The 20,434-nt window shown below is 37.5% G+C and overlaps 2 protein-coding genes across 4 annotated transcripts; one reads left to right on the top strand and one right to left on the bottom strand.

The window, feature by feature from the left end:
* Positions 1–405: 405 nt before the first annotated feature.
* Positions 406–4,263, bottom strand: LOC141430422 (uncharacterized). Of its 3 annotated transcripts, none has more exons than XM_074091118.1 (2): positions 4,091–4,263; positions 406–3,597 (listed from the first exon to the last, which is right to left on the bottom strand). In XM_074091118.1, the coding sequence occupies exon 2, from the start codon at positions 3,583–3,585 to the stop codon at positions 2,950–2,952; it is 636 nt and encodes a 211-aa protein (XP_073947219.1). In that variant the 5' UTR covers positions 3,586–3,597; positions 4,091–4,263; the 3' UTR covers positions 406–2,949. The 3 variants fall into 3 exon arrangements, with proteins under 3 accessions (XP_073947219.1, XP_073947220.1, XP_073947218.1); XM_074091119.1 differs by having other exon boundaries at positions 4,095–4,263; XM_074091117.1 differs by lacking the exon at positions 4,091–4,263 and adding an exon at positions 3,721–4,016.
* Positions 4,264–5,565: 1,302 nt separating this feature from the next.
* Apt1 (Acyl-protein thioesterase 1) lies at positions 5,566–18,536 on the top strand. The gene is made up of 5 exons (XM_074091116.1): positions 5,566–5,780; positions 5,863–5,894; positions 5,981–6,194; positions 6,804–6,977; positions 18,086–18,536. Exons 1-5 carry the CDS (start codon positions 5,730–5,732, stop codon positions 18,275–18,277), a joined length of 663 nt encoding a protein of 220 aa, XP_073947217.1. The 5' UTR covers positions 5,566–5,729; the 3' UTR covers positions 18,278–18,536.
* The last annotated feature ends 1,898 nt before the right edge of the window (positions 18,537–20,434 follow it).

Raw genomic sequence — 20,434 nt, 5'->3', positions numbered from 1 at the left:
CTAATAATATTACGAAACGTTTGTAATAATTTTGGTCAAGATGTGACATGACGTAGGAAATCGTTTTAGGGGGTCATCTTTGCCGCAGTGGCGCAGTCTGTCAGGCACTTGCGGCTATTTCAGAACTGACAGACTTATGTTGCCCCTCTCTACGGATAAAGGGCTACATGATACCACGTGTTTCGTAATGATGTCACATGACGTAAAATGACCTTAAAATTTTGACCGGAAGTGAAGAATTTTCTCGAACTTCAGGCTAATTTTAGGAGCGATAGTTTTTTGATTCTTGGTCAGCACAACTTTTTCCACCGTGTGTCATGCATCTTATCGTGATGTCATGTTACGTTGGTAACTTGGGGCTGAGCTCACGGACTATAATACTTCAAAGGTTATGAAAGAAAACAATTTTACATAAAATATTGTATTGTTCAACAATTATATTGGTACCTATGTATTTACACATTCAATTCAATTACATAATGGTCTGATTCAATTATAATAAGTTGTCAAATGGCCTTACGAAATATCGGGACACAGATAACAGTTTGTTATGCTATGTTAGAACAAGAATCCTAATATTTTTATTCGGTCAGTAACTTTGAAACAGATACATGTAACTTAAATACATCAATGACATCAAACTACTTATCTACTAATATTTTACTATCAATCATTTTCTTAGTATACCTCCTGCAAAGATATTGGAGCAATTTTATGCTTCCATAAAAAAAGTCAAGTAAACAACTTTGTCCCATATCATACCTAGTACTCATAGTTTTAGCATATGAGCACCAGAACTGGAAAGTAAACAAACATATTATGAAATAAAATTATAACTAGTAGGTAGCAAGAATGTGAGTTAAATGAAGTTATACTAAGATTACTAAGGCTGAAACAGTCAAAAGTAAGTTAACAAAGATGACAGAAACAGCTGATGCCATGACATTGTCTGTAAACACTCTTTACAGTGTAAAGAGCGTAGAACATGTAGCAACTTCCATCAACATTGCAAGAGCCGTTTTGGAGATCTGAAAACAAAAAATCTCAAACATTCTTCAAATATGGCTTGTTTACTAGTATAAGATGTGACAATTTGGTTTGTTGAAAAATACCACAAAGAAATTTTTGGTTGCTAAAACAATCAGCCCTATCATCGATCAACAGTTATAAGAGCCCTATACATACATAGTACTTAGATTTTTTTTATTTTGAAGGAGAGGGACCAATTTTGAAGTTGGTACAACTTCAAATTTAGTTAGTCACCAGTCTATAAATTTATGTATGTATTAATATCATGTACCACAGACATTACTTAAAAGACATGAAGCAATACCTCAGAGGTATCATTAAAAAAAATTGATTAATAGTGTTAATTAATACACTGCAATTTATTAAGTCATCATCATCATCATCATGTCAGCCGAAAGACGTCCACTGCTGGACATAGGCCTCCCCCAAGGCTCTCCACTCAGACCGGTCTTGTGCTTAATTTATTAAGAACATATATTCAAAAGGTGACTTTAGAATTTTCTGTAGTTGTCGCCATATATCTATATTATTTTTGTAGCCCTCCTAGCGCCATCTAGTGAACAACAATAGAAACTCCGACCATGTTCTACATTGCGCTATCTAAGTTTCTCAACGCGGTCGCATTTATACAAGTTCCGACGCTCGTCCTTCAGACTTCGGTCCCCAGGCATAACCCTGCCTGGAGAGAGATCTCTCTATTGGAACCTCCCCCCACATTTTCTTGTTATTGTCACCTCAAGAGTTTTGTTTGGCAATGTTGTCAACAATTAATCCATTTACTGTAGCTACAAATTACTAATTATGTTAATGAGGTGGAGAGTTTTAACTATTTATCCTATTCTATGCACTGGTAATATATACAGTTCAACTGAATATGAAAGATAATTACACAAAAAATGTCCTAAGAAGTCATACCGAATTTTCTAATTCCGAATTTTTTAAAACTCCTAATATGACTATTCCGATTATTCATAAATCCGATTTTTATAAATATGAAAATTAAAAATATCTAAGGTTTAAAATTACGATTTTCAAAATTCCGAATATTATTACACTGATCAATAATAAATCCTGACTTATTAACGTAAGCTATGTAGGTTACATTGCCTTAAAACAGTAGTAACTGTTATTAATTTTCAGCAATGTGACACAAGGTCGACGATTCGCGCAGTTAATGCAGGTCAATTTACCTAAATTGACTGATATTAATTTGAGATTCGAAATTTAAGATTCCGATTATTAAAACCATGAAGTTTATTTTTGCCGAATGTCATATTTCCGAATTAGCGATGACATTTCGGAGAATTGATAATCGGAGTACTGTACTTTGGGCCAATAACATTTCGTGTTTTTCATTCTTTGGAGTTATAAAAATCGAATATTAAAAAAGTCGATATTTTGAAACTCGGAAAAATACATTTCGTGTTTTAAAGTAATCGAAATTATAATGTCTTAGGAATTGTGAAAATCGGAGTTTTTAAAATCGGAATTTGCAAATTCGGAATTAAATATTTCGGAGTATTTGGGTGTTCCCCAATTGTACCAAGCAAAGCTTGTACTATGGATACTAGGCAACGGATAAACATACCTGTACAGATAAATACATATTAACATCTGAGACCCGAGAACAAACACTCTGTTATTCACACAAATATCTGCCCCGACCAGGAATCAAACCCGGGACCTCAAGCTTCTTAGTCAGGTTCTCTAACCACTTGGCCATCCGGTTGTAATTTCTCATAATTATTCAGACCTTATTAAATAATTTCGTAAAAATATTAAGATATTGCTTTGATGTAGCAGTGCCAAGAGTTCTAGTCACTCGCTTTACATATTTTCAGATAAAAACACCAGTGGACCACTTCAACCCCTCTGTGATTTAATTGTTTTAAAAGTCATACAATTAATCACATGAGTGTCTCAAATATACATCATTTCAGCCATAGATGACATTTTCTTGGGTATGTGAACAAATGTTTCAAAGTAACAAGCCAGTTCATCTATGGTGACATCACAAGGTGGATTCAATGCCTGCTGGGAGCATGATGGACCAGTTCTACTTTTATCTGAAGCCTGTTCTTTACTCTGCAAATTGTTACAAAATACCTCTTTTTTCCACCATTTTGTGCTATTGCTTGATGAAGCTACAGCAGGCGAATCCCGCTCATTAGATATTCTTAATTGATTACAATTGTCCACAAGTGCACACAAAATAGAATTAGTTGAATTAACATTTTCTGATGGAGCTAAAGCTGATTTACTTCGATAGGGATGACATTTGTGCAATTCTTCTGAATCTTTACAATAATTTTGCAATAGTTTCAAAATAGGCTTTTTAAGAATCTTGTTATTTTTCTTTTTTGATATGGCTATAGAACCTTTGTTCTTTTGGGTAGGGCAATAGCATCCTTGTGTTTGTGTGGAACTCCTGTTGTATAAATGTTTTCTTAGCTGTGAGTGAAAAAATGGGTTGACCTCTGTATTATTTTTGCTTTTCACAGGTTCAATTTCTAATTTTTCCATCTCCACAGGCAGTGATATGTCTTCTTTTGCCATTGTAAAATAACACTGCAAAATAATATAATTATTTGATAAATCCAATATTTTTAATATAGGTGCTAAGTTGGGAAATAGTTATTTTAAATCATCGTTCACAAAGTTGATTATTAAAGGGCCCGATTCGTTAATTACCAGTGTAATTTGGCCATTATAGTGCAAATTAATGTGAAAGTTAAGTTGAAGTAAGTAAGTCAAACAAATGAATGAATCTGTCATTTTGTAAAAACAGCACGTAAGAAATAGCCACTTTTGCTTCTTCCCGCCCGCGTACTGTCGTAATGCAGAATTTATTATGTCCGTGCGTTCGAAACTGAATGAAGCTATATTTGTTTATCACGACAAATATAATTTTACACATATCAACGAATCCATTCCATTACGCGCACGTTAACATACAACAATATATGTGTAAAATTTTCGCTACAAAATCTGTCAATTTCTACAACGAATGTTATGATGAACCTACTTTCGAATAAATTTTTATAGGAAACGTTACACTTACCGACCTATTTTAATGGATTAACACTTTATAGTGAAATTTTAAATTGTTTCGTGTAACTTGTGGAAAACGCAAGTAAATCTAGAAATACTAAAATACAACACAAATTTGTACGGACGTACGCTTTGTTTATCACTCCCACAGATAAAAGAAAATGAATAGATGTCAACTGTGCAACAGAATAGATAAAAAACTGGCCATTAGGCCAGGTTCACATGAACACGCGCAAAAGATCATATAAAAATAACATAGAATAGATCGATACTGATTGAGCGATAGCGATTTGTTCCAGGGCTACTACGAAATACGAAAATCGAAGTTCGTATCGTACCATTCCTCTCACTCTCGTATTAAATAATCGCTCTGCGGGACGGCACGATACGAACTTCGAATTTCGTAGTAGCCCTACAGCAGGCTACTACGAAACTTGAAACTCGAAGTTCGTATCGTACCATCCCTCTCGCTCTCGTATTAAATAGTATAAGTGTCAGAGGGACCGCACGACACGAACTTCGAGTTTCAAGTTTCGTAGTAGTCCTGCAGGGCCCAGTACAAAATTCAAAAATCGAAGTTCGTATCGTACCGTCCCGCTCATTCTCGTATTAAATAGTTATCCGCGTAGCCTGTCCGGGTTAAACGAAAACGGAAAAAAAACAGACATTGTTTTCCTTTTACGTCTACACCATATGCGGTGGGAAGTGAAGTAATAAGTGACATGTGTCAGGCCTCTAGTGCTGCCAATTTAGCTGTAGCTAAATTAGCGATTTTGATGACCTCATAACTACTTGCGTATAAAAAGAATCGGCTATTAGGTCTAGCAACTTTAAATTTCATTCTATTTTGCTCTACGCTCTTCAAAAGTACCCATGTATCTAATTTTTTAGTCTAGCTGTTTTTTAGGTTAGCAATGTTGAGATGATTTTTAAAGTCTATTTTTGTTGTAGGAAATTTTAATCCTACTAAATTTGTAAATATCGTCGCTTATCTAAAAACACCGCTCAAGTCGAAAATTAGCGGTTTTACATTTAAATGTCAATGGATAGAGCTACTCATTGCGCGTCGAATGCGGTGTTACGCTCGCTCGTTTTTTCGTTCTCGCACTTAAACGGTATTGTTAGATAAGTGATGATATGGTGTTTGTTACTCTTTAACATTAAAACGGGTGCAACAACTTAGATTTGTAAAGGGCCTTAGCAAGAAAGGGTATGGTTGGTCCGAGGACCAAAAATTCAAGTATTAGTCCTGTAATCCTGTTGATATGTCGAAAATGGCGAGGAGAGGTGGACAGACAGGTTGTTGTCAGTACATTAAGAAGACTAAGACTAAGTATACAGGACCTTATGCTTACTGCCGACTTGGGTGGGAGAAAATGGATTCTGACAAAAAAATTAGCTAAGAACGTCAAATTAAGGAGCTACCTCCTTAATTTGACGAATTTTGTCCAGAGTAACCTGGCAACACTGCCATGTATGCTATGCTGGTAGGTAGCCTAGCCTTAGCCTGGTTTTGGTGGCTGTGTGTGGGTGTGGGTCGTGCTGATAGCTAAACCAGCTCCAAGCCGACTTGTCAGCTCTGCTGTCTAGTCTGTCGCGTTAGTTGAAAACAGTATTGATTATCACGAATTCGTTAATTACTTAACGAAATGGAACCGAATCCAGTAATTATTGCAGCGACTGCAAAACAAACAGCATCCGTGAGTTTTCTCTTAGTATCTTTGGCGCATCTTATATAAAACTTGAGATAAAAGTGCTGTTTTTATGAACTTTATGTTTCAGCTAATATTTTTGCATGGGCTCGGTGATACTGGGTTAGTATTATTAAGTTGTGTGTTATTTAAATTTTGTTCGGTGCTCACGAGTGTTAATAGTTGACTGGATCCAATGAACTTTCTAGCCACGGATGGGCGAGCACGATTGCTGCGATAAGAGGGCCTCACGTAAAAGTGATCTGCCCGACAGCCGCAACGATCCCTGTGACGCTGAACGCTGGTTTCCGGATGCCATCCTGGTTTGACTTAAGGACCTTGGATGCAACTGCTCCGGAGGATGAAGAAGGAATCATGAGAGCTACGGGCTTGATTCATGGTCTAATTTCAGATGAGATTAAAGTAAGTTTGAATTTGAGTATTTTTTTTTACTGTAGTTACATTTAATTTTAGAAGCTTGTAATAAAGTCCATTTTAGTAATAATGGCAGTAGTTCACAGCCCTTAAGGTAAAAATGTATTTGTTTTTTTTTATCTAGCTTACAAATTGCAGTTGTCAGTTAAAATTAAATGTAATTCCTCAAAGGTGTCTATAACAATTATTATTTGCTGTACTAAATTGGATGCAAGTTGCCATTACTAGAAATATCTTTGGGATACTGGCTGTAGTTTTTTTGTAGTTACTTTTTAACATTTTTTTTGATTTTTAGACAATTTTGCCCTTGTATTACTGAAGGGCTGAAGGTATGATATGCTTATCAAATTTCAAGTCAATTAAACCCCTAGACAGTGGTCAGATTATATAGTATTTTTTTTTAATAAAGATTTTACTAAAGTGTTAGGCATACAAACATACCTAATATTTACAATTCTGCAGCTTGCACAGGCAGCCAACATCATCCAATGTCAAAAAAGATTGGCTACATATACTTTTGGCAGTAGCCCCTGTTTTATTTAACCCTTATATTGTTTCAGGGAATAGTTTAATCTGATATTGTTTTTTCCTTCTCAGGCTGGCATTCCAGCTAATCGGGTTCTGCTTGGTGGTTTCTCCCAAGGAGGAGCCCTGGCTCTGCATTCAGCTCTCACATACCCTGAACCACTTGCTGGGGTCATCTCGCTGTCCTGCTGGCTCCCAAGGCATGCTCACTTCCCTGATGCAGTCAAAGCACCTTTGGATATGCCGGTATGAATATTTTAAATAGCCACACATCGCTCCACACACAATTTGAAATTTATAATTATTAATTAGACCAGCTATGATCTGCAGCTGTGCATATGTTAACCCTCAGAAGGCAGTTTCTGGGGCTATATTAAGTTCCAATAGGAATTCCCAAAAAAAATAATTTGATCACCATTAACATTGCATGAAGAATAACTGTGCCAAATTTCATGTCTTTTAGTTTTTACAGTTGCCATTTCATGGTTGTACACGCATAGTTATATTCTGTTGCCGTGGGAATAACAGGATAAAAAGTAGCCTATGTGTCATATTAGAGAGAGTTCCACTTATCCATGTACCAAAACTTCATCCAAATCCGTCCAGCCGTTTTAGCATGAAAGAAAATCTCACACGCACTAACTGTCAGAATTATAATACTAGTACAATCATAGAGATGTAGTAAATAAATATAAAATATAAACATACTTTTAATAAATTATCTTATCAAAATGTCGGAATAAGATGCCCTTTAACACTTACCATTTTTTATCAATTATCATAATGTACAGACATAATTTAAATAATGATTCTTTTTCATTGCAATACCTAACACGTAATGTTATTGACAACGATACTACATCCATGGCGGGAGCTATTTACTTATTATTCTCTTTATAAATGAATGATAAAGTTGCTTAACATCAGGCGGGCCGCATGCCTGTTTGCCACTGACGTGGTATTAAAAAAAAAAAAAAAAAAGGAGTGCGTAGGAGTTGGAAAAGCGTTCTGCAATTAATGGTGACATTCTATACCCGTTGTGGATAAAACTAGGAGCCTGAATTTTCAGTAACCAAGCAGGCATTGTATAAAAACGGTATATTTCAAATTTCATTAGAACCAGTAGTTTAAGAATTATAACTAATCAAAACCTCTGTGCTAAAACCATGAAAAAATCGTAAAAACTCATATGGGCGGATTGGGGCATTCATGGTAGCCACCCTACCATGAAAAAATCATAAATAAATCCAGAAAAAGGTCCTAACGAAATTTTTTTGTGAATTAACGTAGACCTACTAATATTATAAATGCGAAAGTTTGCAAGTCTCTTTGTTTGTTTGTTTTGTTCTAAACTTCTTGTTTTGTTTGGTATGCAGATAGTTTGAGTCCTGGGTAAGAACATAGGATAGTTTTTATTCCGGAAAATTCCATAGTTCCCGCGTGATAGCAATAACCGAATTCTACGCGGACGGAGTCGCGGGTAACGGCTAGTATTTACATAAAAAAAGACGAACCATTTTGTTTGAGGTGGCTAGCGTGAAGATAGCCTCCCCATTTTAAAATAAAAAAAAATTGTTTCCGCATCGGGTCCTAACGATTTAAGTAACTGAACAAACATGAACTTACGATGAACAAGCGATCTAGGTGGGGCAGCAGCGTGCAGCGGGCAAAAAAAGTGGGTTGGTCAACTTCATGAGCATCAGTTGTTCTTTGGATAAATAATACATTTTTCACACCACCTGCTCGACAATTCCTAATTATATTTCATACAAACCTCAAAGTAAATCATTATAGCCCTTGGCTTTCGCCGGGTCGTAATGTTGTACAGTCAGCGTCATATATTACGTAGCAGTCAAGATCACCAAATATTTGGAAACATACAAAATAGTCATTACCAGTGACTCAGTCAAAGCGGTCAAATTGTTCGAGACATCTATCGTGTACAAATATACTGGAGCACGCACGTCGCCAAATACTTTATTACATTTAAGCCGACATTAGTACCGTAGCAGCCAAAGTATTCAAAAGTATGGGACACCACAGAAAAATTGACTTTATTACATACCGTATAAGGTCCAATGATCTAGTTAGCTAGTCATCTTTAATACAACGTGAACGTTGTTCAATGTTCAGTCTCTTGGTGCAAAATGCACATGTCATTACCTTTTTAATTAAATAAAAACTCTTTTATAATGTAATTAATTATACTGGCCAATTCAAACCATATTTAAAAGGAAATTCGTTAATCCGAAATTCTGACAATGTAAATAAAAATGTGAAAAAGGCGTCAGGATTCAAATGAAAGAGACTGAACGATCACTGACAAGTTGGTACTCTTTTCGGTGATTGTCAAAAACAAAAACTCGAATCTTATTACGTGCTACCTAACTCAACTCGAGATTAAACCTTAGTCCTTTTAAATAAAGCTCAGTTTTCTAGTGGGTCCCATACTTTTGGACATTATGGCTGCTACGCTACCAGTGGTGATGTGCGTGCTCCGATTTATTTGTACACGATGGATGTCCTGAGCAATTTGATCGCTTTGATTGGGTCAATGTTAATGACTATTTTGATGTTTCCAAGTATTTGGTGATCTTGACTGCTACGCACTATATGACGCTGACTGTACTGCGGATTTCATTATAACCCGCTGGTTTCCACTTGCCACTTCTCATAGTTCTTATTGTTATGCGTTTAAAGTCTAATTTCTTCAAAATCGCACGGCGTAGGTACAGTACAGCCCGTAAGTATAGCTCAGCAGCTGCAGCACACCCGCGGGCGGCCCGCGCCGCGCCGAATTCGTTTGAAAATGGAACTTATATTAACTTACTTAATTTTTTACTTTGCCCGTGCAAAGCCGGGGCGGGTCGCTAGTAAATCAATAAAAACACAACGAGTGCACTCTTCGCGTCTTGGATTACTTACTATTAAGTCAAAAAGACAATTGTCATTTTCTACTACACGAATCCTTCCGATTTCCCCCGAAACCCGAAGGTTTTTCTAAGAGCTCACGGATTGTAGATACTTTTTCTAGTAGCCTTGGTTTTTATTGTCTCGCAAAAGGTGAATAAAAGTAGAGTATTAGGTACTCCTCGGTGATAAAACTGATTTTGCCTTGGGCGCGCTTATTCCTTCACTGCTCTCAGGACTCCATCTTAATACCCTTGCTTCGCTCGGGAATGAACTCACAACACCCTCGCTGTGCTCGGGAGTTAAATTATTACTATGGGGACGTGTCAAAAGAACGCTGCACATTGCTTCGGGACAGGGAACCTGTTAAGCATTAGTACCTATCTATCTCATAAAAATAAGCTTTAAGTACAGTGTTTATTTATAAGTATAATAACGAATGCATGCATCCTTTTCGATTCTAAAGCTGACACGATATCTGAAGCATTGTCTTACGCTTTGGCGCTTGCGATCGCATTCATCATCTCTTTCTACCCTCGGACCATACCGTGTGACAAAAAGAAGTGGTGAAAAGGATCTTAATTCCGACTACGTTAGCCAATAGGTAAGGCCTCTGTTCTGTCTTTCGTGGTCAGTTGGATAGGTTTTCGTTTGTGCTTGTAGGGCTACTACGAAATTAAAAAATCGAAGTTCGTATCGTACCGTCCCTCTCACTCTCGTATGAAGCGATTGATTTACCAAATGATATTTTCTGGGTAGGTAAAAACGTCACGAAATGAATAGGTAGCACTGACGCGACTCCAACCGATAATACAAACAACAGATTCTTGAGACCGCAAATAAAGTACGTAGTGAAAACTACGACATAATAACAGTAAGTAGGGCTACTACGAAATTCGAAAATCGAAGTTCGTATCGTACCGTCCCTCTCACTCTCGTATGAAGCGATTAATTTATTATTAATATTATTAAGCGAAGAATATTAGCGTCAGCGGGACGGTACGATACGAACTTCGATTTTCGAATTTCGTAGTAGCCCTACTTACTGTTATTATGTCGTACTTTATTTGCGGTCTCAAGAATATGTTTTGTTTGTATTATTGGTTGGAGTCGTCAGTGCTATCACACCTATTCATTTGGTGACGTTTTTACCTAGGGCACCCGCAAAAAAGTACAAAATGTCTGTGGTTTGCTTAGGGCAATTATATGTTTAGGTTTACTTCACCAAGTCGTGGTTCATTAATATTTTCGTTGCAATGTATTATTCCTATGGACAGCTATTGTTTGCATTCAATAATGCACAAAGAGGCAGGAAGACCAGGTTAATCAGCTAAAGCTTATGAATTTCTAATTATGTAAATTTTTGAGATTGATAGTGATAATTCCAGCATATAAATACATAATGAACATCGTATGCGAATGGAGATTAGGTACAGTGCATAAACTTTGATAGTATTTTTTTTTAATTTTCGATATTACGTCATTTTCTAAATACACTACGACCTCTTTAATCCGAACACCCTCTAATCCGAAGCCCTCCGTAATCCGAACGCCCTCCCCCACCTACTACGCCTACATAATTCTTCACTCATTCGCCGGCTACCAGTTGCTTTGCTTACCGAATGTCGAGCAGATGACATGCGCTTTTGTTTTTGTTATTCGTCCGCCATTTTGTGTTGCTATTACGACGTTCGTGCACGTGGCTTTGCACGTGAAAGAAAACCTAACATGTTTTTCTAACATAATAGGGGCCTAAATGTTTTTGTTATACAAAAACACTCAACATGTCCGCGACGGGGGTACATTTTCGGGGTTCGGATTAAGAGGTCGGTAGCGTTATTATTGTCTTTGCCTTTGTTATTTCGTGTTGGTACATTCAACATGGTGTCAGGGCTGTCTCCCGTCGCTAAATATCGTAAAGTCGCACCTAATCTCATCGTCAGGTGGAATGACATCATTCACCACGTTTTTTTTTTCTGTATATCTTGGCAAATTAATAATAACAGTTCTTCAAATCACTCTCTGACAGCGAAAAAAGTTTTTTTAATCCAAATCTGTCTTCACTTGCAATCTTGGTATATGTTAAACGAGCGTTGCGCAAGTAAGGCCTGACAAAATCTATTCCTGTTTTGACTTCTTTGGATCAGATCATCACCCAAACACAGATAAGACGTCCTCTTCGTCGTATTCATGATATTTTGTGCGTGAACAATGTTTGGAACAACAAAAACGTTTTTTAATTAATGTTGCAACGGACGGCATTTTACTAACATGTTTGGCTAACATGTTCGTTCGTGCATCATGGCTTGCACGTGAAAGAAAAGAAAGCTTGTTGTTTTTTTGTTTTATTCCATAAAAATACCCTATATATTCTCTGTATACTATAACCCGAACGCTCCACTAGTCCGAACGGGGGTACATTTTCGGGGTTCGGATTAAAGAGGTCGTAGTGTATACTATTATCTCGGCCTATGCAATACGTCGTCAGTACTGTCAGTACAAGGCGCAGGCCTCCTCATAGTGTCAGGGCTTGGGCCGTAGTTCCCACGCGGACCCAGTACGGATTAGGAACTTCATAAACACCATTAATATTTTCGCAGGTGTGAGCTGAATTCATCACCATGTTTTCCTAAATCGTAAAGATCTTGGTAAATTAAGTATCAAATGTAACTTCGCACTTAAATTCCGAAAAACTCGTCTCACCAAGGTGCGAGCCCGACCTTTCGCAGATCCTTCCGTAGAGCAACACCCACGCGTTGTGTTGCTTGCTCTGATGATGAACTCTGGTGGAGTTCGAAACGCGTCCGCGTAGTATGGTGGTGGTGATAGTTTGGGTTCATGTAATGTGTGTGTTCTTACGACATCGAGACAGAGGAGCTGCATGAACACACATTTGTTGTATAGACTTAGCTATCGTAAGGCCTCCTCCAAACCTTGGCCTCCTACAAGATGGAGCGACGACCTGGTGAAGATTGCGGTGGATGCGGAAATCACAAGACCGGACTGAGTGGAGAGCCTTGGGGGAGGTCTATGTCCATCCAGCATTGGACGTCTTTCGGCTGACATGATGATGATCGTAAGATGGCGGGTGAACACTGTAATTTTTATAGTTCATTGAAATGGACCTCCGCAATTTAACACCTAGATTCTATAAGTTATTACACGTCGGCCTAATTCGTTAACCTTCTAAGTCCATTTTGACTGAGTTTACAGGACATTGAAAAAACTGCATAGACTCTTCAATCGTTAACTAATCAATTTTGAAATCCCATTGGTAGCTATGACTAAACTTGATATTTTAAAGTATAATTACAGCATATCTTATTGTTAAGTATTAAAATGCGCACTCTGTGGTCTTGAATAAAAACTGTCTGTGACACTGACATATCTGTCAACTTTACTTTACTTTCTATGTACGCCATTGTGTTGTAGCTCTACTGCTAATAAAACAATAAACTGTTATTCAAGTACTTTTATTGGCTCTGACGATAACATCTCAACAGGCTATGGGCCCAGACATCGCGAGTGAATAGAAATAAAGTCGGATCGGTCGTCAGAACGTGTTTTTTCCTACGTCTCGGTATTGCGTCGGATGCACGCGTGTTTGTAGCGCGGCACGTGGACGTTGTTAAGTACCAATGGATCTTGGAGGTCTTGGCGTCGCGACTGCGAAGAAGTTCGCAGGCGACAACTACAGACAATGGAAGTTCCAAACGACACTTGCCTTGAAGGCCAGGGGCCTGGGCGATCACATAACCTCTTCTATAGCGCCGGCTGGCGCCGATGAGAACGAGTGGAAGAAAGATGCCGCGAAGGCGATGTACGTAATTACGGCAAGCATGGAATTGCCTCAAATAAGTCTAATCGAAACATGTGAAACGGCGAGTGACATTTTTGTCAAATTAGACTCGATCTATGACCAAAAAAGTGAAAATTCCAAAATGCTGTTGCATGAGAAATTCCACACGATCAAGTTTATCGAGGGCGATAGCATTGCCGAACACATTTCTAAAATAGAAAATATTGCGAAACAGCTAAAGGATGCCGGCGAAAACAATGTCAGAAATGGCAATTGTGACCAAGATACTAGGGTCATTGCCGAGCGCTATCGCATGGTGCGACAAGCTTGGCTGTCGCTCGAACCAAGTAAACAAACGGTAAACAACCTTACGGCGCGACTGTTAGATGAGGATTTAAGTTTCAAAGCTCAAGAGGAAACAGCACTAGCTACGGAGAAGGTGGCTAAAAGATCAGTAAAGTGCTTTAAGTGCAGGAAACTTGGGCACTATGCTCGTGATTGTCGCTTTAGCCCACAACAAAGTAGTGCATATAAGCATGACTTAAAGTATGAGAAAAATGAATCAGCCTTCATTGCCAGCTTGAGGCAAATAACACAGCAGATGAAGAAGTATGGATCTTAGACAGCGGGGCGTCTGCCCACATGACATATCGACGGAATTATTTCTCAGACTTCAAGCCAGAGTGTAGCTGTGTGCGATTAGGTGACAAAAGTGAACTATCTGTGCAAGGCTCAGGAACAATTAAAATAATGAAGTTCTTGAACGGTAAATGGTATGATTCCACCATAAATAATGTGCTTTATGTGCCTGAATTGAAGAGAAACTTGTTCTCGGAGGGTGTTGTAACCTCAAAAGGATTTTCAGTGACCAAAAACAAAGATTTCGCATTTATAAAAAATAGTGACGGAAGTGTTGCGGCTACTGCCATTAAACAACCTAATAATCTTTACAAATTGTTGTTCAAGCCCATCTTGGCGGGCGGTGAAGCAAATATAGTAACTTTGAAACAATGGCACGAGCGTCTTGGTCATGTTAACATAAAGACATTGCGTGAAATGGTGCAAAATGGACATTTACCTCCTGTTGGTGATCTCAGTGACTTTTTCTGTGAGGCTTGTGTTATTGGTAAGCAACATAGAATCCCTTTCAAGAAAAGAGAATCAAACGTGCAGATGAATAAAGTGTACAGCGACCTCTGTGGGCCTATGCCAATACCATCTGTTGGTGGAGCTCGATATTTCATCACATTCCTAGAAGCAGCATCTGGATTTATCACCGTTTACTTCTTGAAGCACAAGAGTGAAGCGCTACAGGCCTTTCAGAAGTATGTTCAACTAATAGAAAATAAATTTGACACCAAAGTCAAGCTGTTACACAGTGACAACGGCAAGGAGTACTGCAATGATGAATTTAGGAAATATGCAGCTGAGAAAGGTATTGAGTTAGAACACACCGCCCCATATACACCGCAGCAGAATGGCCGGAGCGAAAGGGCAAACCGCACAATCATGGAAAGTGCTCGGTCTATGCTGTATGCAAGACATCTACCTCTGGCGCTGTGGGCAGAAGCAGTGCAGACAGCGGTTTACTTAATGAACAGAAGAAATAACAAGGAAATGACTCCATTTGAACTTTGGACTGGCTCAAAACCCACACTGACACATGTTAGAGCATTTGGTTCTGCTGCTTATATGCATGTACCTAAAGAAAAGAGAAACAAACTAGAGCCAAAAAGCAAGAGGCTTATTCTAGTTGGCTATGAAAGCAACTCTGACAATTACAGGTTGTTTGATCCGGATACAAAGAAAATAAGTGTATCTCGGGATGTAATCTTCAACGAAAACGAGCTCTCTTCATTGATTGACAGCATGGGAGAGACATCAGATCACCCACTGACCCTTGATAGCTATCATAGTGAAGAAGGCAAACCTTATGAGTCCCATCTATATGGTCATGAAGCATTTGAGGATTTTTACCAAGCTATGATAGATGATGTGGCAGTTAACGAATTAGATGAAAATCCAGAGAGTCAGGAAGAGAGCAAAGCAATGTATGATCAAAATAACGAGGGAAGAGAACAGAGATACAACCTGCGTCCCCGACTGCATAGAAGCACAGCAGCAGAAGCAAACTTAGTAGAAGTACTACCCAATACATACACAGAGGCTGTGAATAGCCAAGATAGGGAGAAATGGATAACAGCAATGAATGAGGAACTGGAGTCTCATGATACATGCAAGACATGGGAGCTTGTGGAACGTCCAGCTAACAAGAAGATGATTGGTTGTAAATGGGTTTACAAAATTAAGCAGAATGCTGATGAGACCACACGATACAAAGCTCGACTATGTGCAAAAGGCTATACCCAAGAGAAAGGGATAGACTATGATGAAACGTTTTCACCAACGGTACGCTATGATACCATTCGAATGATGCTGTCACTGGCAGCAAAAGAAAAATTGAAGATGGCACAGTTTGATATAAAGACTGCTTTTCTATATGGAACCCTAAAGGAAGAGGTTTATATGGAACCTCCACCTGGTCTAGACACAGAATTAATCTGCAAACTCAAAAAGTCTCTGTATGGGTTGAAACAGTCGCCCAGGTGTTGGAATTCTAAATTTCACTCTTTCATGGAGGAAAATGGTTTTGTAAACTGTCAGAATGACAAATGTCTGTATATATCTCTGGACCATAAAGTTCCCTTATATTTACTTTTGTTTGTAGATGATGGGTTATTATTGTGTAAAAACCAAGAGCTTATTGATAAGTTCTTAATCAACTTGCAAAAGCATTTTGAAATAACTATTATGAGTCCAAAGCAATTTGTGGGTTTAGAAATAGAAATTGAAAACAATGGGTCAATCTTTGTACATCAAACTAAGTATATTAATAGCTTGCTCCACAAATTTGGAATGGACTTATGTAAAACTAGTGCACTGCCAGCTGACCCTAATGTAAAGTTAGATAATTGTGAAGGATCAGCTGACATGCCAGATGTACCATACCGTGAGGCAGTAGGCTCACTCATGTATGCTGCTATAGGTAGCAGGCCTGATATTTACTTTATAGTATGCTCACTGAGTAGATACTTGAACAATTTTAATAATGTACACTGGGGTGCAGTAAAAAAGGTGTTTAAATATTTGAAAAGTAATAAAGATTTGGGCATACTATATAGTACAAGTATAAGTGAGGATAGCAACACCAAAGGTTTTTCTGATGCTGACTATGCAAATTGTACTGTGACACGCAAATCTATAACTGGCTATGTGTTTATAATGAATAGTGGTGCTATCACCTGGAACACTAAATTACAGAAGTGTGTAGCTCTGTCTACGACAGAAGCTGAGTATCTAGCTGCCTGTGCCGCTACGAAAGAGCTTGTTTGGATTAAAAGTCTCATGAAAGAAATTGGTTTTTCAGAAAATATCAAGCTATTAATTGATAATCAGAGTACAATCAAACTGATTCGTGGTGCTAATTTACATAAGAGATCGAAGCATATAGATATTCAATATCACTATATTAGAGAAAAACTTCTTGAGAATGTAATGGATGTTGAGTATTGTGAAACTAAACTTCAGGCAGCAGATATGTTTACCAAGAGTCTTCCTAAACCTCAGTTTGAATCTTTGAGAGGGATGATTGGTATGTGTAGGAGAGTACGCATTTAGGGAGGGTGTTAAGTATTAAAATGCGCACTCTGTGGTCTTGAATAAAAACTGTCTGTGACACTGACATATCTGTCAACTTTACTTTACTTTCTATGTACGCCATTGTGTTGTAGCTCTACTGCTAATAAAACAATAAACTGTTATTCAAGTACTTTTATGGCTCTGACGACAACATCTCAACACTTATACCAATCACAGGAAATTAATAAAAATGTCTATTTAGCAGGTTTTCGTGTTGAAGGTTAAACTGAATATAGGACTTAGCAGTTATTAGACTTAAATTGAGTATGCTGGAGAAAATATCCATAATATTTTGCTTATTATTATTTTACCATAAAACCAATTCAGCCTGTAATAAAAATTGTATTTAGTGTTAATCAATCACTAATAATTATGAGATGTACTTACACCTAAGATAAGCCTCTTTTTACTAAACAATCAGCAATAGGTAATTAAAAAGCAAATAATGATTAAAATATATGTTCCGCACATTAAATTATATATAGAACTATGAAAAATAACACAATAAATTTACTCTGTTGATAATTTTCTCAAATAAACCGAATTTTCAGTAAAACATCGCATGACGCAACAGACACGTGGTGTCGCGAATAACTTTCAGTGCCAAACTAAGACCCGAACTGGACTTAGCAGATTTTCTGTGTGGAAGTCAGAAAACAGTTTTTCGGGCACAAGATTTGACACTTACTTTATGCTGATATAGCCGTTATTCCTTTACCAAACGGTAGAGAATGGTGTGCACTTTTTGACAAGTATGAAAAGTCATTTTCGCCCAAAAGTGGACTTAGCAGGTTAACGAATTAGGCCGACGAGGTGTTATTTATACGGTACAGATTGACCGTGGCGTGGATAATACAACTAATACCTATTATAATTGGTGGGATTGTACTATTCTAGAAATGATTTAGCGGGCGAATTCAATAATGATTCATCTTTCTCGTTCCAGATATTCCAAGCTCATGGAGACTGCGATCCAGTGGTGCCCTTCAAATGGGGTCAAATGACTGCTTCCTTCCTCAAGACGTTCATGAAAAACATTGAGTTTACCACATATCAAGGACTAACACACAGCTCCTCGGAGGCCGAACTTAAAGACATGCGGGCATTTATTGAAAGGACGATACCTGCCGCCAAATGAATTAACACACATACCCCTTCAGAAGTATTGACTTCAAGATAGTAATTATTTTTATCCCTATGAAATAAAAATTACTGAACAAAATGAAATAGTATCTAACCAAAATAAAGATTAAACCCTTATTTAAGATTAATTGAGTAAAACAGTTCGATCTTTAACAGTTTTACCAAATATAGAATATTATAAATAATCTGTGAGTACTTGTAATTAGGTATCTTTGAGTTATGTGAAGTTAGTACAAAATAAAGTTCAAAGATAACAAATGGTTTTTTACACTGCTATCATATGAGATGAGTTATATGACCACGTACCGTACGGCAGTTCGTAGTTTGCACGGCTCTTGTTAGTCAACATGAGGTAAAAAGTTTTTGAGGTGTGTGTCAAATCGTCTTTCGTAAGACGATAGCTGAAACCTAAAGAAGCCTCTGATTCAAGAGAAACAATTTCAAAGGCCAGTGCAGACCGACAAACTATAAAAAAAAAACTTTATATATATTACTTAATAATTCATTGTAGCTATAATCATTATTAGGATATCATTGCAGGGATTTATTTCGAACTCTCTACAGCAGCCATTCTCAAAGTGTGCTCTGCGGAGCCCTGGGGCTCCGTGAAGATTCTGTGGGGGATCCGCTAAAAGTCTGGAAATAGTTAAAATAAGTAACATATTATGGGGCACCGAGTACAACTTGCCATTCAATTAGTTGTTTTTGACTATTTTAGGGCTCCGGAAAATATTTAGTTTTGAAATACTTAGGGTTTCATCATCAAAAAAGTTTGGGTAACTACCACTGCTCTACAGATTTCTCTCTGAAAGGTACCGTGATGAGATGCATCAGACGTAGTTAATAATAATATGTATACGTACCAGCGGACTCTCCTCGTGGTGTCAAAAGTGTGCTTAGTTTTAAAAAAGTTTTAATATTGTTCTGTATGCATAGCATATCCTTCTGGGACCTTACTTTTTACCCGACTGCCCGAAGGAGGGTTATGTTTTTCGAGCGTATTGTATGTAGTATATGTATGTCCATTTCTTTGTTCCTCGCAGCCTAAACGGCAAAACGGATTTTAACATATTATGAGGTATCATTGGATTCGTCATAACTGTCGCAGTTACATAGGCTATATAATAATTGAATATGGCGTCTGCGAAAAAAAATATGGCGGAGGAATGAAAAAAATATATTTTGTATTGTAATAAGTAGCAACTGAAAGCTAATAATTAGCCCATTCTATATATTTTGAATTGTAATGGGTAGCAACTGAAAGCTAATAATTAGCCCATTCTAAATATATATGGGTTATAATACTTTAATCTACCGTTTTCACATAAATATCAAAAAAGTGTAAAATAAAACTTTAAATTAATAAAATAAAAAAACTCGACTGCCAAAACTAAAAGGAAGAAAATAAGTCTAGTGGTCTAGAACTCTCTTAAGTAGCTAATTTAAAGTTTAACAGTCGGAACCCATTTAAATCGTGACCCTCAAAAACTTATTAAGTTTTGGCAGTCGGATTTTTTGATTTTTTTAATGTAATGGTTTATTTTACAGACTTTTTTATTTACGCCCGAGACGTGGAGCTTTGTTAGTTTGGAGATATTATTTCAAAATTCTTAAAAGATTCTTTTTTTAATTAACAATTTGTACTTTCTGAAGTAAGTAGTACATTCGGCCGTTATTCTTGGTCCTTTGTAAAGTAGCGAGGGCCCACGAGGAATTATGAAAAATACGTTGGTTGTAGGTATCTATAAGTACACTAGCTGATGCCCGCGACTCCGTCTGTGAAAAATTCGTTTAACCTAAATTCTATACAGTAAAAAGTTACCTGCCCTTCCAACTATCTCCATATCAAATTTCATCTAAATCCTTAGCGGTTTCAGCGTGTAGAGAAAACCGACAGACACAGTTAGGTACTTTACTTTGGCGTTTATAATATATACTGAGCGGCAAAAAATCGGGCCCTCAAATGTATGCAGTAATAGGTAATTTTGTGTGGAGAGTGGGCCAAATTTTGTGCCGCTGAGTATAGTTTGGTTGGAGCAATCAATGTTTAGCGAAGAAATAAAATACTTGGGTCGAAAATTGAATTTGTGGCACAAAGGGTTTAGCAGGCTAAGGAAGGACATGTGGCCCCTGTGAGGAATAGTTGAATTGT

This window comes from Choristoneura fumiferana, chromosome 8 (genome assembly GCF_025370935.1).
Source record: "Choristoneura fumiferana chromosome 8, NRCan_CFum_1, whole genome shotgun sequence".
In the NCBI taxonomy this organism is placed as follows: Eukaryota; Metazoa; Arthropoda; class Insecta; order Lepidoptera; family Tortricidae; genus Choristoneura; species Choristoneura fumiferana.
This window is presented reverse-complemented; position numbering and strand designations above follow the sequence as displayed.

What these genes read in the sequence shown, in the direction of transcription:
- LOC141430422 (XM_074091117.1), bottom strand. Translation starts at nt 3,804, where the DNA reads ATGACAGATTCATTCATTTGTTTGACTTACTTACTTCAACTTAACTTT. An exon ending in ATAATGGCCAAATTACACTG is followed by an intron (nt 3,598 to 3,720) that starts GTAATTAACGAA and finishes ATTATTTTGCAG; the next exon opens with TGTTATTTTACAATGGCAAA.
- Apt1 (XM_074091116.1), top strand. Translation starts at nt 5,730, where the DNA reads ATGGAACCGAATCCAGTAATTATTGCAGCGACTGCAAAACAAACAGCA. An exon ending in CATGGGCTCGGTGATACTGG is followed by an intron (nt 5,895 to 5,980) that starts GTTAGTATTATT and finishes TGAACTTTCTAG; the next exon opens with CCACGGATGGGCGAGCACGA. An exon ending in TAATTTCAGATGAGATTAAA is followed by an intron (nt 6,195 to 6,803) that starts GTAAGTTTGAAT and finishes TTTCCTTCTCAG; the next exon opens with GCTGGCATTCCAGCTAATCG.